Here is a 16,889-nt window from a genome sequence, read left to right on the forward strand (position 1 = left end):
GTTGCCTCATTTTTGTTCCCCTGACCTCAGTCCAGCACTTGGTTGTCAAAAAACATTCAACTCTCTTATAATGCTGGCCATATGATACACTTTCTTAAGTTCCTAGACTGCCTGACTGTTCCCAGATCTAGCACAGACTTCTTACCTGTTCAGTTATCCGCATGGTCCCTTGTTGTTGTTTAGTCGTTTAGTCGTATCCGACTCTTCATGACCCCATGGACCATAGCACGCCAGGCACTCCTGTCTTCTTCTGCCTCCCGCAGTTTGGTCAAACTCATGTTGGTAGCTTTGAGAACACTGTCCAACCATCTTGTCCTCTGTTGTCCCCTTCTCCTTGTGCCCTCAATCTTTCCCAGCATCAGGGTATTTTCCTGGGAGTCTTCTCTTCTCTTCTCATGAGGTGGTCAAAGTCTTGGAGCCTCAGCTTCAGGATCTGTCCTTCCAGGGAGCACTCAGGGCTGATTTTCTTAAGAATGGATAGGTTTGATCTTCTTGCAGTCCATGGGGCTCTCAAGAGTCTCCTCCAGCACCATAATTCAAAAGCATCAATTCTTCGGCGATCAGCCTTCTTTATGGTCCAGCTCTCACTTCCATACATCACTACTGGGAAAACCATAGCTTTAACTATACGGACCTTTGTAGGCAAGGTGATGTCTCTGCTTTTTAAGATGTCTAGGTTTGTCATTGCTTTTCTCCCAAGAAGCAGGCGCCTTTTAATTTCGTGACTGCATGGTCCCTTACCCCTCTTCATTCTTATAGCCTGATGCATTCCTGCCTGTGATCTTCACTTGTCCCTCTCTGCCACCCTCTGCTGCCCAAAGGTCTTTTGCTCTTTGCAGCCTCCCAGAATGTCCCCATGATGCCATCCTATCTTCAAACCCCTCCTACTTTTCCACGAAGCCTTTAGCAGAACCCCGCTAGTCCTCATGCCATTGTAACTAAGCTTAAATACATGTCACTGAAGTAATATTGTATTCTTGCCCGTTTTACCCCTTCCTTTGTTGTCTTCCTTGAGTCAGTTTGTAGACAGTAAGCCCCTTGCGGGGAGGGACCTATCCTTTCTTTGTTTGTAAAGTGCTGTGTACATGGATGGCGTTATATCAACAATGGCAATGATCAGAGGAAGGGCACTCTGCTTTATGAATGGTGGTGCTCTTTTAAAGACCCTATTCTAATTTTGATTTATTTCATGCCTCAGGACTGAAGTCCAGGATAGTTAGGAATGCCCTTCAGCAGGTGTGACATTATACTGAATGACTGATCCACTTCTTTCCCCCTGTTTCCAACTAGGTGCGAGCGATGCAGCGTCCTCCACTTGGGGTAAAGATGGTGATTGAAGCTGTCTGCATTATGAAGGGTATCAAGCCCAAGAAAGTGGCAGGAGAGAAACTAGGTTCCAAGGTAGATGACTATTGGGAACCTGGCAAAGTCCTCCTTCAGGACCCAGGGAAATTCCTTGAAGGCTTGTTTAAATATGATAAGGTAAGTACCATAGTAGTTAGTCAGGCAGGCAGGCAGTCATCCTCTCTCTTCCATGCTCCTCCCATCCAACTGACCAGAATAAAACGTCCTTGGCTTCTCCTGTGCTTTTAGTAACAGCTTGATCTAGAAGCAACAGCAGGTGAAGCGCTTCCTGGCATGGGAATAAACTTTTCGTCTGCTAAAGTCTACAGAGGGAGTTGTTATTAAAAGCTCAGAAGCAAGGGCTAGTAAAAAAAAGAAAAAGGGCAAGCCTAAGTACCGTACTAGTGTAGTTGGCATAATTGTGGGACTTAAGCTTGCCATCTAGTCAATCAAATGCTTTTCTCTCATAGCTTTTTTGGTTCGTGCTAGTAAAGCTCAATTTATTTAGTTAATGGGCATATATTTCAGAGAAATACTACATCCAATATGCTACATCTCTGGGTAGGGATTTCTAAGATGCCCCTTTTTCCTCCCCTCACAACCTCCCCATATCTGATGTATTTGGCAGGGAGGGAGGGAGGGAGGAGGCACCTACCATTTCCCCCTTAATTTTCTTTTGGCTCAAGCCTGGATATGAGCTTCAAGGTCTCACCATGTGCGTTTCAGAGAAGCAGCCATCCTTGCAAATCCTTAGATTCTTCTTTGGAGTAGATTAAAATCCAAGGGAGACAAGAACTCCTGGTTTAATATCCTCCCGCCCATGCCACAAATCCCAAAAACACAGCCAGGAGAAATTCGACAAGGGCCTTTCCTGGCAAGGAAGCATTTGGTGACAGTGAAATCTTTCAAAGCAGTTGTCTCCATTGACGCCCATCAGGGCTGCTTTGAAAAAATGCACCTGAAAAATGATTTTGTGTAAGGGCAAGATGGAAATGCCACTACTCACAGGGGATCCTGCTGCTCCAATAGTCTCCTGCCCCTAAGATTAATTTTCACAGGTATAGCTCCTGTTGGAGACCAACCACCCCACATTTCTTAGGAGGTGCATCCCCTTTATAGTACCTTATTCCATTAAATGTTGTAATTAAACTACAATTCAGTTAAACAGAGGGGTTGAAAGAAGCCCCACACAGTGAAACTGCTGATGGGAATAAACACATTATATCTGCAGAGAATCCTTCAGGCTAAAGGGTCTTACAATCTGGGTGGCTTCCAACAAAATATTAAAATACAATAGTCTGTTAAACATTAAAAGCTTCCCTAAACAGGGCTGCCCTTAGGCAGGGGAGAGTTCTCTTAGCCATACAAAGCTGTCATTTGACAGCCAAGGATCTGGGAGGTGTGCAAGCAATGCCTGGCTGTCAAATGGGGAAAGAGGGTCAAGTTCATTCCACATCCCAATTTTGGGAGGAAATGGCTCGATTTATTCCCAAGTTAAGGTTGTGTAAAACATGGATCATGCATCTATCTGTAGTCACAGGCTGGCTATGAAGCAAATGTCAGTGATGATGTTCCCCATTAAGGGATGTGATGAGAGGAATACTTGGCTGTCCTTTTGACCGTGATTAGTCACTGGACACTCCTTGGCCTACTCACCTTTTGATTCTTGGCCTGAACCAGCAGATGAAAATAAATGGTTTCCTTTCCCTCCACTTTTTGGGGAGGTAATGATAGCCTGTACTGCCCACATTGCCTTGCAGTAATAAAAGCCATCTTGAAAGAATGAACAAGCAATGCCCTAAGCTTGGCTTGAAGCTCAAAACAGAGAAGGGAGTGCACAATTGGGAGTTTATGCTTTTCCTGCCGCACTGATGAATTTTTGCCATGGGATTTGGTTCTGCCGCACAGCTGACTCCCCTGATGTCTCAGACCTTGATGCTCCCAGCACTCATAATCTCTTCTTTAACCCTTTCAGGACAACATTGCAGATTCAGTAATTAAGTTAATCCAGCCATATATCGACAGTGAAGAATTTCAGCCAGCAGCCATAGCCAAAGTGTCCAAAGCCTGCACATCTATCTGCCAGTGGGTCAGGGCCATGCATAAGTATCACTTCGTGGCAAAAGCTGTGGAGCCAAAACGAGTAAGAACTACAGCAGTGCTTCTTCAAAGTTATTGCATGTACACCTAAAACTCAATGGAGCCTCTTCCCGCCCCCATTGCTGCTAACCACAGTTATTTTCCTTGGAATTATGGCAGAACTTGAGATCCACAAATATTTCTCTCTCTCCACAGCAAGCCTTGAGGGAGGCTGAAGAAGATCTCCAGGCCACACAGAAGATTCTGGATGAGGCCAAGGAGCGTCTTCGAGAAGTGGAAGATGGCATTGCCAACCTGCAGGCCAAATACCAAGGTACTCTGGCCACAAAAGAGGAACTCGAGATGAAGTGTGATCAGTGTGAGCAGAGACTGGGTCGGGCTGACAAGGTAAGGGCCACGGGCACAACTGTGGATTCTCCTCCCCCATTCCTTTCACCAGGCCTCACCTACCACTTGTTGGGGCAAGATAGAAGACAGGGAGCAGAGGCTGAAGGAAATAACTGGGGGCGAAGAAACAGCTTTCTTTTGTTTCACATCAGCAGAGCTGTTAAAAAGACAGACACATTCTCCAGAAACTCTGGGAGGAAATACTAGTAAAACCACCAATTTCTTCTGAAAATTAATTCTGCCCAAGTAAGTTAGCCAAATCCTCATAGATAGTAATTTTGTGGCCTGAATTACAGCAGGGAGTCAAACCTGCCTTTTCATTTCCTATAAATCAGTTGGGCTTAGGTGGGCAGTCCCAGTCACTGTTTTCCTGTGGCATTTTCTGCTGGGGTTTGGTGGAGCTTCTTTGAGGAAGAAACTAATGTCAATCTTTCTTTTCTCCAGTTGATTAATGGCCTGGCTGATGAAAGGATACGCTGGCAGGAAACAGTCCAGAACCTGGATTATATGATTAACAACATTGCAGGGGATGTGTTGGCTTCAGCTGGCTTTATAGCATACATGGGCCCTTTTACAGTGAGTAGGAAAAATATTTTATTTTCCGGAATACCTGAGCAGTGTCTTGATTTAGTTCTGGTTCAGAATAAGTTCCCCAAGAGAAAAATCTGTTTCTGGGTCAAATTCCTGCTGCATCCCACATTATAGCTAAACATTATAGCTTGGCCTATCACTCAACATCCAAAAAACCAAAGTGCTGCACCAACAAGTACAAAATAACCCCTCTGCAGCGCCACAAATCCAACTCAATGGTGTAACGTTGGAAAATGTCAATCACTTCTCCTACCTACGTAGGCAGTTATCTTTCCACAAGGGCCAACACTGATGCCGAAATCCAGCATCGCCTGAGCTCTGCGAGTGTGGCTTCCTCCCGATTGAAGTGCAGAGTGTTTGAGGACCAGGACATTCCCAGAGAAACCAAAATGCTTGTTTACAAAGCTATTGTACTACCAACCTTACTGTATGCTTGTGAAACATGGACCACTTATGAATGCCATCTCCAACTCCTCGAAAGATTCCATCAACGGTGTCTCTGAAAAATTCTACACATCACTTGGGAAGACATGCAAACTAATATCAGTGTACTGGAAGAAGCAAAGATCACCAGTGTTGAAACAATGATTCTTCAACATCAACTTGGTTGGACTGGTCATGTTGTGCGGATGCCTGATGATCGTCTTCCAAAGCAACTACTCTATTCTGAACTTAAAAATGGAAAGCGTAATGCTGGTGGTCAACAAAAGAGGTTTAAAGACTGCCTCAAGGCAAATCTTAAAAAATGATGTTGTTGTTTAGTCGTTTAGTCGTGTCCGACTTTTCGTGACCCCATGGACCATAGCACGCCAGGCACTCCTGTCTTCCACTGCCTCCCGCAGTTTGGTCAAACTCATGTTCGTAGCTTCGAGAACACTGTCCAACCATCTCATCCTCTGTCGTCCCCTTCTCCTAGTGCCCTCAATCTTTCCCAACATCAGGGTCTTTTCCAGGGAGGCTTCTCTTCTCATGAGGTGGCCAAAGTATTGGAGAGAAAAAAATCCCCTTCATGGATCAATGCCTTGTTGTGGTGAAGGGGCTTGAATAACTCAGAGAAGCTATGAGCTATGCCATGCAGGGCCACCCAAGATGGACAGGTCATAGTGGACAGTTTTGACTAAACGTGATCCATCTGGAGAAGGAACTGGCAAGCCACTCCAGTATCCCTGCCAAGAAAACTCCATGGACAAAGACAAAAAATAAATAAATGTAGTACTGTATACTGGCAAGTTTGGCCTTGGAGTTCAAAATGAAGCAGGGCAAAGGCTAATAGAGTTCTGTCAAGAGAACAAGCTGGTCATCACAAACACTCTATTCCAACAACACAAGAGACGACTCTACACATGGATATCACCAAATGGACAGCATCGAAATCAGATTGATTATATTCTCTGCAGCCAAAGATGGAGAAGCTCTATACAGTCAGCAAAAACAAGACCTGGAGCTGACTGTAACTCAGATCATCAGCTTCTTATAGCAAAATTCCAGCTTAAACTGAAGAAAGTAGGAAAAACCACTGGGCCAGTAAGATACAATCTGAATCAAATCCCTTATGAATACACAGTGGAAGTGAGGAACAGGTTTAAGGATTTAGATTTGGTGGACAGAGTGCCTGAAGAACTATGGATGGAGGCTCGTAACATTATACAGGAGGCAGCAATGAAAACCATCCCAAGGAAAAGGAAATGCAAGAAAGCAAAATGGCTGTCCAACGAGGCCTTACAAACAGCGGAGGAGAGGAGGCAAGCAAAATGCAAGGGAGATAGGGAAAGATACAGGAAACTGAATGCAGATTTCAAAAAAACAGCAAGGAGAGACAAGAGGGTCTTCTTAAATGAGCAATGCAAAGAAATAGAGGAAAACAATAGAATGGGGAAAACCAGAGATCTGTTCAAGAAAATTGGAAATATGAAAGGAACATTTCGTACAAAGATTACCATAATCAAGGACAAAAGTGGTAAGGACCTAACAGAAGCAGAAGACATCAAGAAGAGGTGGCAAGAATACACAGAGGAATTATACCAGAAAGATATGGAGGTCTCGTACACCTCAGGTAGTGTGGTTGCTGGCCTTGAGCCAGACATCTTGGAGAGTGAAGTCAAATGGGCCTTAGAAAGCATTGCTAATAACAAGGCCAGTGGAAGTGATGATATTCCAGCTGAACTGTTTAAAATTTTAAAAGATGATGCTGTTAAGGTGCTACACCCAATATGCCAGCAAGTTTGGAAAACTCAGCAATGGCCAGAGGATTGGAGAAGATCAGTCTACATCCCGATTCCAAAGAAGGGCAGTGCCAAAGAATGCTCCAACTACCGCACAATTGCGCTCATTTCACACGCTAGCAAGGTTATGCTTAAAATTCTACAAGGCAGGCTTAGGCAGTATGTGGACCGAGAACTCCCAGAAGTGCAAGCTGGATTTCGAAGGGGCAGAGGAACCAGAGACCAAATAGCAAACATGCGCTGGATTATGGAGAAAGCTAGAGAGTTCCAGAAAAACGTCTACTTCTGCTTCATTGACTATGCAAAAGCCTTTGACTGTGTCGACCACAGCAAACTATGGCAAGTTCTTAAAGAAATGGGAGTGCCTGATCACCTCATCTGTCTCCTGAGAAATCTCTATGTGGGACAAGAAGCTACAGTTAGAACTGGATATGGAACAACTGATTGGTTCAAAATTGGGAAAGGAGTACGACAAGGTTGTATATTGTCTCCCTGCTTATTTAACTTATATGCAGAATTCATCATGCGAAAGGCTGGACTAGATGAATCCCAAGCCGGAATTAAGATTGCTGGAAGAAATATCAACAACCTCAGATATGCAGATGACACAACCTTGATGGCAGAAAGCGAGGAGGAATTAAAGAACCTTTTAATGAGGGTGAAAAAGGAGAGCGCAAAATATGGTCTGAAGCTCAACATCAAAAAAACCAAGATCATGGCCACTGGTCCCATCACCTCCTGGCAAATAGAAGGGGAAGAAATGGAGGCAGTGAGAGATTTTACTTTCTTGGGCTCCTTGATCACTGCAGATGGTGACAGCAGTCACGAAATTAAAAGACGCCTGCTTCTTGGGAGAAAAGCAATGACAAACCTAGACAGCATCTTAAAAAGCAGAGACATCACCTTGCCGACAAAGGTCCGTATAGTTAAAGCTATGGTTTTCCCAGTAGTGATGTATGGAAGTGAGAGTTGGACCATAAAGAAGGCTGATCGCCGAAGAATTGATGCTTTTGAATTATGGTGCTGGAGGAGACTCTTGAGAGTCCCATGGACTGCAAGAAGATCAAACCTATCCATTCTTAAGGAAATCAGCCCTGAGTGCTCCCTGGAAGGACAGATCGTGAAGCTGAGGCTCCAATACTTTGGCCACCTCATGAGAAGAGAAGAATCCTTGGAAAAGACCCTGATGTTGGGAAAGATTGAGGGCACTAGGAGAAGGGGACGACAGAGGACAAGATGGTTGGACAGTGTTCTCGAAGCTACGAACATGAGTTTGACCAAACTGCGGGAGGCAGTGGGAGACAGGAGTGCCTGGCGTGCTATGGTCCATGGGGTCACGAAGAGTCGGACACGACTAAACGACTAAACAACAAGTACTGTATAAACACTGACAACTGGGAAACACTGGCCTGCGAGCGCTCCAGTTGGAGAACAGCCTTTACCAAAGGTGTCATGGGCTTTGAAGACACTCGAACTCAGGACGCAAGGGAGAAACATGCTAAGAGGAAGGCATGCTTGGCAAATCCACACCGTGATCAACTCCCGCCCGGAAACCTATGTCCCCACTGTGGAAGGACGTGTGGATCCAGAATTGGCCTCCACAGTCACTTATGGACTCATTGTTAAAACCGTTTTTATGGAAGACAATCTTACTTGGCCACAAGTGATCGCCAAAGAAGAAGAAGTATAGCTAAACAACAGTGGCATAGTGCTGAATTGTCAAACATCCAAGCGTTGAAACTGGGATAGTTACAGTTAAAATCTAACAATGCATATTCTTGTTAATTAGTAAGTCTGGAGGCCAATGGCCACAGAGCTATTAATTACTAAATGGGCAGCCTTAGACCATAGGAATGTAACTGGTGGGGAGAGAGCTCTGTGTGATGTCATTTCCCCTGTTTCCAGTGGCAGGAAGAAATGAGACATATGTTGTGCTCTCTCTCTCTCTTTGTCCCTTTGTACCATGCTTTTGATGGAGATAGTTGTCTGTCTGTGTTCTCCCCATGTGCAGACATAGTTGAATCTTATAATTTAACTATGAATTTTGTAACCTAGAAGTATTTTTACCTGCATTGTTTTTGCTGGTGCTTGTTGAAAATGAGTGCAAGACTTTAAATAAGCATTATTTTTAACTTACTTTACAGTTTTTGTTTTGATTATTTTTCCAAGTATGGTAACTATAAAGGGGGAAGCCAGCTTGCTTCAAAACTGGATTTAAATAGTTTTTGCAGCCTTTGCTTAGCTTCTATTTTTTCTGCCAAGGGATAGTAATCTGAAACTCTGACCAGCTAACTTTCTAAGTGCAAATGCTAAGCTGATTATTTTAAACGTTTAAATCCCAAACACATGGGGAGACTGGAAGGATAATTGTAATTAATATATCCTCTCCTACCTACTAAATCTGTCCCACAAGAGAAACAGCCAGTGCAATTGATAGTTGACAAGTATAAAGTGATGCATATTGGGTTTTTAAAACCTATGTGCTAGTGGGGCTTGAATTGGTGGTCATTGTCCAGGAAATAATTCTTTGTCAAGGTAGATAGATTAACAAAAATGCCAACCCCAGTGTGCAGTAGCTATATAAAAAGAGGAATTCCATATTCGGGCTCATTTAGGGAAGGGAGTGAATATAAAATTTCCAATATCATAATGCCCTTATAAAAATTGATGTGCAGCCACACATCAACTATTATGTACAATTCTCATTCCTTCATCTCAAGAAGGCTATTGTAGACCTGGAAAAGGTGCAGAAAAGGGAAACCAAAATTAGCAAGGGGCTGGAACAGTTTAGTTTAGAAAAAAACATACAAGAAAGGAGTAGGACATGATAGAAGTATAGAAAATTATCCAGGGTGTAGATGAAAGTGGATAGAGAGAATTCTTTCTCCTTCTCTCTTACTACTTGAACCCAGAGTCATCCAATGAAGCTGTATGTTGAAAGATTTAGGAAAGACCAAAAGAAGTCCTCTTTCACCACCATGTGATGCAGTAAAGGCCACCAACCTGGGCAATTTTGAAGGAGATGTTGATAAATCCATGAAGGAGAAAGCAGTCAGTGGCTACTAGTCACGATGGTTGTGTACAGAAGTGGTTTGCACAGTGGGCTGCACTGCGGAACCGCCCTCCTGACACCAGCATTGCTGCCCCTTAACAGGACAGTGCAGGGGCAGGATAGCAGCAGGCTTGGGGCTTCACAGGCTCCCCAGCAGGAGCACCAGAGTAGCCCCAACCTCACTATTGCCTTGTCCTGTCACCACACTGTAAACAGCAGCAACACCAGCGTTGGGAGGGTGGCTCTTCAGCATCACCCCACTGCGCCAACCAGTGATGAACTGCTGAATACCAGTTGCTTGGGAGCACAAGTGGGGAGAGTGGTGTTGCGCTCATGTCCCGTGAGCTTCCCATAGGTATGTTGTTGGCTGCTGTGTGAACAGGATGCTAGATAATCCATTGGAACAGCTAAGCATGTGGGCCTCAATGCTCTTATTCAGCATGTTGGCCTAATTTAGCTAACTGTAATACTGATGTAATATCAGTGATGCATAGTTTTCCTTTGCAGGGCCAATACCGCAATTCACTTTACGACGAATGGATAAGTAAGCTTGAAACGTATAATGTTCCACACACGAAAGAACCAAACCTGATAGCCACACTTGGAGACCCAGTGAAAATCCGATCATGGCAGGTAATGTTAACAGTGTACACTGACTGAATTGTTTTGAAATGTGTTCCCGTGCTTTGAATACCTTTAACATGTGGGGCTGAATCCTAGCGATGTGGACATGGCTTTGGTTTCCCGGGCCCTAATTCAATTGTAGACAAAACTCCAGAAGTGAATCAAATAATAACTATACAATAGACTGCACTGCACACCTCACCTTGTCCTCTCCTCCACTAGCAGAAGTTTAAATTATGGAAAATTTGCTTGATTGACATATTTTGCACAGGTTACATCAATTCATTTTCCTTGCTGCAGAACATACGTTATTGCCAGTGCAGTTTTGTTTAGGGGCAGAGTATGCAGAATTTGTGTTTACTGTTAAAATGATGTGTTATTATTCAGATTGCAGGTCTACCCAATGATACTTTGTCTGTGGAGAATGGAATGATAACCCAGTTCTCTCAGCGCTGGACTCTCTTTATAGACCCCCAGGGACAAGCCAACAAATGGATAAAAAACTTGGTAAGGGCTTCTGCTTCTCCAAAGTCATTAATCCAGTTCAGTGGTACCAGGGGATTTGGTACCCCATCCTATCTCTTGAGATTGAAGTTCTGTTCCTATAAAGGCATGTTGTTTACATCTCACTGTTAAAATTCCCAGTTTGCAAACTATAAATGCAAATGTAAAAAGATACACACCCTTGTTATCTGAATCTTCTAATTATCTTATTATTACTATTTTTTAAAAAAAATCTGCTCTTTCCTTCATGAAATGATGGAAATATGGTTTAAGAATGTTAAAGCAGAAAACCAAACTTCATGGGTTTGAAGATTCAGCTTCCAATTCCGAGTATTGATTTTGCAATGTGAAAAGCTGTGATCAAAAAGCAAAAGCAGAACGGGGCATTGAACTGTTATCATGAAGAAATATGAGCAGTGAAAGGTGTTATCACACAAGTGTTCCTTTTGATTGCTTTCACACATTGGAGAGTTGAGTCGCAGGTCTGGGTGTTTGCTGTGTTCAATTTATTAACAAAGTGGATGCTTATACTCAGATTTCTCCACCCCCACCCCATGTCTCTTTTAATCAATTTTCCATTTGTTGTTCCACATTCACACAAGCAGGCCCCCACTTATCACCTGTACTGAGTTTCTCTGCACCACCTCTGTTTTTCAGGAGAGAGATAGTGGGTTAGATACATCTAAGCTCAGTGATCGGGACTTCCTGCGCAGCTTGGAGAATGCCATTCGTTTTGGAAAGCCGTTCCTACTGGAGAATGTTGGCGAAGAACTGGATCCGGCCCTTGAACCTGTCCTGCTAAAACAGGTGCCTCTGATTTGTCTGTGCCTGTCTGATAAAATATTAGCAGGCATTGGCAACTTTTCTGCTGTCAGCACTGAGTGAAGGGGCTACCCTAATGTTGGAGTGCCTTTCATCTTTAAGAACTGGCATCTTCTGTGTGAATAGGGGTTACAAAGGTGAAAATTTGTAGTTGAGAAGCTTTGGGAGGTAGGAGAAGGCTTACTTCTTCCCCTGACAGCTGGTTTTGCCTCTACAGTGGTACCTCGGGCTAAGAACTTAATTCATTCTGGAGGTCCATTCTTAATCTAAAACTGTTCTTAACCTGAGGTACCACTTTAGCTAATGGGGCCTCCTGCTGCCGCCGTCGCGCGATTTCTGTTCTCATCCTGAAGCAAAGTTCTTAAGCCGAGGTACTATTTCTGGGTTAGCGGAGTCTGTAACCTGAAGCGTCTGTAACCCGAGGTACCACTGTATTGGCTGCTGCTCCCGTTATCATCCATAAAATGAAGAGAAATGCTTGTTAATATGCTGGACCAACTGGGACTAGGAAGCAGCTTTGATGCTGAGACATGCAAATCTGTCTTCTGGTTGTGGATTGATACTAGCCCAGAAATCCTGCAAAAATCCATTCTGGCCTCATCATTGCCATCTACTTTTGCCCACCCCAAGCCACACTATCCGTACACTCTCAACAACATGAATTTGTTGGACAGAGTTGGCTATGAAAGTTGTGGTACTATCTGTTACAGAATTGTGTCTCTTTTGTTTGCATAGATGTTTGTTGCTTCTTCTTTTTACTTGTTTCCCTGATACACAGACCTATAAGCAGCAAGGTAGCACAGTGTTGAAGCTTGGAGACACAATCATTCCATACCATGAGGACTTCCAGATGTACATCACCACCAACCTACCTAATCCCCACTACACACCAGAGCTATCCACCAAACTTACGCTGATTAACTTCACCCTATCCCCCAGGTAACACCAGCTCTACTTTTCATTGCTGATCCCAGCAAGTGTTCTGATACTCTCCTTGGGCTTAAAAGTCCTCCACTTTAATCACGTCAGTTGCTTTTCCCCACCTGTAGGTCTGAGTGAGAGGTTGCATCCCATCAATCTTGATAGATGGAACTGTGAATTTGAGCCCTGCTGGGCATGCAGTTTGCAGCTGGGGAAAGTCTGAAACCAAGCTCAAATAGAACATGAAGGTTCCATATGACCCTTTGTTGTTCAAATTGTAATATGTGTGGTTACTTTTTCTTTTTACAGTGGCTTAGAGGATCAGCTGCTAGGCCAAGTGGTAGCTGAAGAGCGGCCTGACTTGGAAGAGGCCAAGAACCAGTTGATCGTCAGTAATGCCAAGATGCGACAGGAGCTGAAGGAGATAGAAGATCAGATCCTGTACCGCTTGAGCTCTTCTGAGGGGAACCCTGTTGATGATCTGGAGCTTATCAAAGTGTTGGAGGCATCCAAGCTAAAAGCAGGGGAGATTCAGGTTGGTGACTGATCTGCACTTCCACTGCAGCCTGTCAGCTGTTTGCTTTGACTTAATATGGAATGGTGCATTTTGTCTCAGTCTTGAATCTCCTGCAGGCCAAAGTGAAGATAGCTGAACAAACAGAGAAGGATATTGACATCACCCGGCTGGAGTATGTGCCTGTGGCTGTCCGCACCCAGATCCTCTTCTTCTGTGTCTCAGACTTGTCCAATGTCGATCCAATGTACCAGTATTCATTGGAATGGTTCCTCAACATATTTCTGACGGGAATTGCAAACGCTGAGAGAGCAGGTACCTCTGATAATGTGCTGTGTGTGAAGAGAATCCCATCCCAAACCCCTCAGTCTCACTTAGAACTATAGAACTGTAGTTCGCATGTTCAGAGTTTCTAAAGTATTATGTTAGCATAGTAAAGTTGTTAGCCATAGGATAGTAACCTCAGCAAAGTAAAAATGTAATATATTGGTATCCCAAATGCTATACTGTGTATCCTGTTATGTTAGTTACAAGCCATCTCAAAATGAATAGGTGGTCTTGCAGTTCTTCTGGAAGATGTTCAGGCTTTCGAAGGATTGGAGATTTGTTCATCCTTGCATTTCAATATCCAGTAGAGCTCAGCATAGCTGCCAAGTTATCCCTTTTTTTAAGGGATTTTCCCTTATGCTGAATAGGCTTCCTCGCGAGAAAAGGGAAAACTTGGCAGCTATGGAGCTCAGTGCTGGAATAAAATTAGCACACAAACCTTTCAGGTGAAACTCTGAAAATTAGAATATCGTCAAAAAGTGCATTTATTTCAGTAATGCAACTCATTATTTTTTTATTTTCTTTTAATTTTTACAAATGCTTTCTTTTGGAAATTCCTCAGTAATAAAACAAATAGTTACAGTAATACAAAAATAAACATTGCCATTACATTTCATTAATTACATTCCATTTATAATTGACCCACCTAACGTCAAATAATTACAATTACAACAAATAAAGGCTTGACATATCTTGCTTTGCATATCATGCATCTATCTCATATATTGGTTTCGCCTTTTAAGTTGCATTACTGAAATAAATGCACTTTTCTACAATATTCTAATATTCCAAGTTTCACCTGTACTCATTATGGATCATAATCAGCCCCGACTAGCTTATTGCCAGAGTTGCAGAATCTCAATGAACTTCAGCTTGATCCCAAATTATTTCTGTACGGGGTTCAGAGAAAAAAATCCACTTTACTGAATCTGTAAAGAGGGTCATCATTTCAGGTGGTGGTGGCAACATTCAGCCATTTATGCTGTAGAACTAGTATGTAATCCAGAGATGCAGGTGTTCCTGATGCCATCTGCCTTCCCTCACCATATCTAAATTGTTCTACTGTCAAGCTCTGTATGAGAGAATTCTTTTAAATCACTAGCTTTTAACTTGGTATCCTTATCAGTGCAAAGCACTTGGCTTTTAAATGGCCTTCAGCCATCCTAGCAGTTTTTATTTCTTCAGGCAGTGTTCAGTATGCCAGCACCAGGCAGGAAGCAGGAGAAGTTTTTTCTGGCTCACTAGCATGGGCCTAAGCCCTCTTGAATAATGAACACAGTGCTAAAGCGTATGGCAGTATTGTGGGTCATTTCCTCCTACTTGCTGTCTGCATTGTTATTTTGTGATTGCTTATTTTCAGACACCCTAAAGAAGCGAATAGCAAATATCAATAAGTACCTCACCTTCAGCCTCTACAGCAATGTGTGTCGGAGCCTCTTTGAGAAGCACAAGCTCATGTTTGCGTTTCTGGTCTGCATTCGGATCATGATGAATGAAGGCAAAATAGACATGGTCAGTGAAACTGCGTCCTCGGACCCTTTTAAGCAAGTATCTGTACGATCGTGAACTGCTGTGAGACTGCTTTTCGAAGCATGTCACTATGCACTGTACAACAAACATGTCTTAAAGCATAGCCCATTGATATAATGCAGCATCACCTACTAAAATTGGTTGAAGGCACCACCCTGTGTTTCATTGGTGGCACAGAATGTGCAGATGTCAGAATATAGGCATCTGGGAAACCTGATTATGCCAGGTGTGTGTGTGTGTGTGAAAGATGCGTGTATGACAACCACCTACTAACTTGATTCTAACTCTCTTTCTGTGAATGGAACATAATTCATGGAATGAGGCATTCCACCTTCCCTTTCCCTCTGCAGCTCAATGAACTCCCTGTTATGAGGGTGAGGTGGCTGGGTCACCCTTGGGATGGGATATGGGGGGCTGTTTCAGATGGAAGGGGGAAATGACAAGCACCCACTTCCCTTTACCTGAGCAGAGGAGCATCTGTTTGCTGCAGAAAACATCCATGTAATGTTTGTGTTCCCCATAGCAGTTGCAACTTGTAGAGCTACTGCTACGGTGTGTTTCCAGACATATATTCCTGGGGCAAATCCATAAAGGTAAAGGGGCCCCTGACCATCAGGTCCAGTTGTGTCCGACTCTGGGGTTGCGGCGTTCATCTCGCTCTATAGGCCGAGGGAGCTGGCGTTTGTCCGCAGACAGCTTCTGGGTCATGTGGCCAGCATGACAAAGCTGCTTCTGGCGAACCAGAGCAGCGCACGGAAACACCGTTTACCTTCCCGCCGGAGCGGTTCCTATTTATCTACTTGCACTTTGATGTGCTTTCGAACTGCTAGGTGGGCAGGAGCTGGGACCGAGCAACGGGAGCTCACCCCATTGCAGGGATTCGAACCGCCGACCTTCTGATCAGCAAGCCCTAGACTCTGTGGTTTAACCCACAGCACACTAAAGCACATCCAACACACATTTAAAGCACATGACCTCCCCCCCCCCCAAAAAAAGAATCCTGGGAACTGTAAAACTACAAATCCCAGCATCCTTAACAAACTAGTGTCACTGAATGTTACGTTTCTGGGAAGGGGGAGCAGTATTACATACCTTTGTTCTTAAACCTTCTGTGACCGGTGCAGAAATGTCCTCACAAACATACCTTATGGAAGTGATGGTTGCCCCAACAATTTATCACGCTGACTGGTCCCTCGTCAAGAGTCTGTAAACATTTTGACAAGCCTGCCATCTGTGGGCCAGAGAGGTGGACACCTCCATACATTGGCACTTCTGGCCATGGTTCATGGAAGGAAAATTCACAAGCAGAAAGTCTAATTCTTTCTATCTATTATTTGTGATTTTTTTTTTTTTTTACATTCAGGATGAATGGCGATACCTAATTTCAGGTGGTGCAGTTAAGACCATGCGAGATAATCCAGCTCCTGCATGGTTATACGAAAGAGCATGGAATGATATCTTGGCCTTGACCAACCTACACAATTTTTCCAGCTTTGCAGATGATTTTGTGGCAAATCTGAATGGTTTCCGAGCAATTTTTGATAGTGCAGAACCTCACAGGTGACGTTTCCCCTTCAGTTCCCAGTAGGGTTGTAGGTACTGTACTGTACTGGTTTTTGTTTGGCTCTGCCTTCCCTTCCCCATCCCTCACCCCCGTTCCTTGCCAATGGTAATTCTGCCAGAAGATGGCTAGAGATGTGTTACTGACCTTGCCAGCTCCTTAAAAACATCAGAAGAACCCTGCTGGCTCAGGCCAAAGGCCCAGCCAGTCCAGCATCCTGAAAGTGGCCAACCAGATGCTATGGAAACTCCTGAGCAGGACCTGAGAGTAGCAGCATTCTGCTCACCTATGATTCCTAGAATCTGGTGTATGGAGCCATATTGCCTCCAGCAGTGGAGGTGGAGCACAGCCATCAAGTGATCTGTCACAAAGATTGATCCCATTATAGCT

General features: G+C 43.9%; 1 protein-coding gene across 3 annotated transcripts in view; it reads left to right on the forward strand.

The window, feature by feature from the left end:
* DNAH1 (dynein axonemal heavy chain 1) overlaps window positions 1-16,889 on the forward strand; it is a 132,646-nt gene that overhangs the window by 105,692 nt on the left and 10,065 nt on the right. For 2 of the 3 annotated variants that reach the window (XM_035106095.2, XM_035106094.2), the window contains exons 56-67: window positions 1,291-1,482; window positions 3,320-3,487; window positions 3,640-3,831; window positions 4,276-4,407; window positions 10,204-10,329; window positions 10,708-10,827; window positions 11,482-11,631; window positions 12,425-12,585; window positions 12,877-13,102; window positions 13,201-13,396; window positions 14,769-14,920; window positions 16,302-16,498. In XM_035106095.2, coding sequence (XP_034961986.1) covers window positions 1,291-1,482; window positions 3,320-3,487; window positions 3,640-3,831; window positions 4,276-4,407; window positions 10,204-10,329; window positions 10,708-10,827; window positions 11,482-11,631; window positions 12,425-12,585; window positions 12,877-13,102; window positions 13,201-13,396; window positions 14,769-14,920; window positions 16,302-16,498 — 2,012 coding nt within the window. The remainder of the gene's footprint in view (window positions 1-1,290; window positions 1,483-3,319; window positions 3,488-3,639; window positions 3,832-4,275; window positions 4,408-10,203; window positions 10,330-10,707; window positions 10,828-11,481; window positions 11,632-12,424; window positions 12,586-12,876; window positions 13,103-13,200; window positions 13,397-14,768; window positions 14,921-16,301; window positions 16,499-16,889) is intronic. The other variant, XM_035106098.2, reaches the window with a different exon arrangement.

The sequence above is a fragment of the Zootoca vivipara genome, chromosome 2 (assembly GCF_963506605.1).
Source record: "Zootoca vivipara chromosome 2, rZooViv1.1, whole genome shotgun sequence".
Classification (NCBI taxonomy): domain Eukaryota; kingdom Metazoa; phylum Chordata; class Lepidosauria; order Squamata; family Lacertidae; genus Zootoca; species Zootoca vivipara.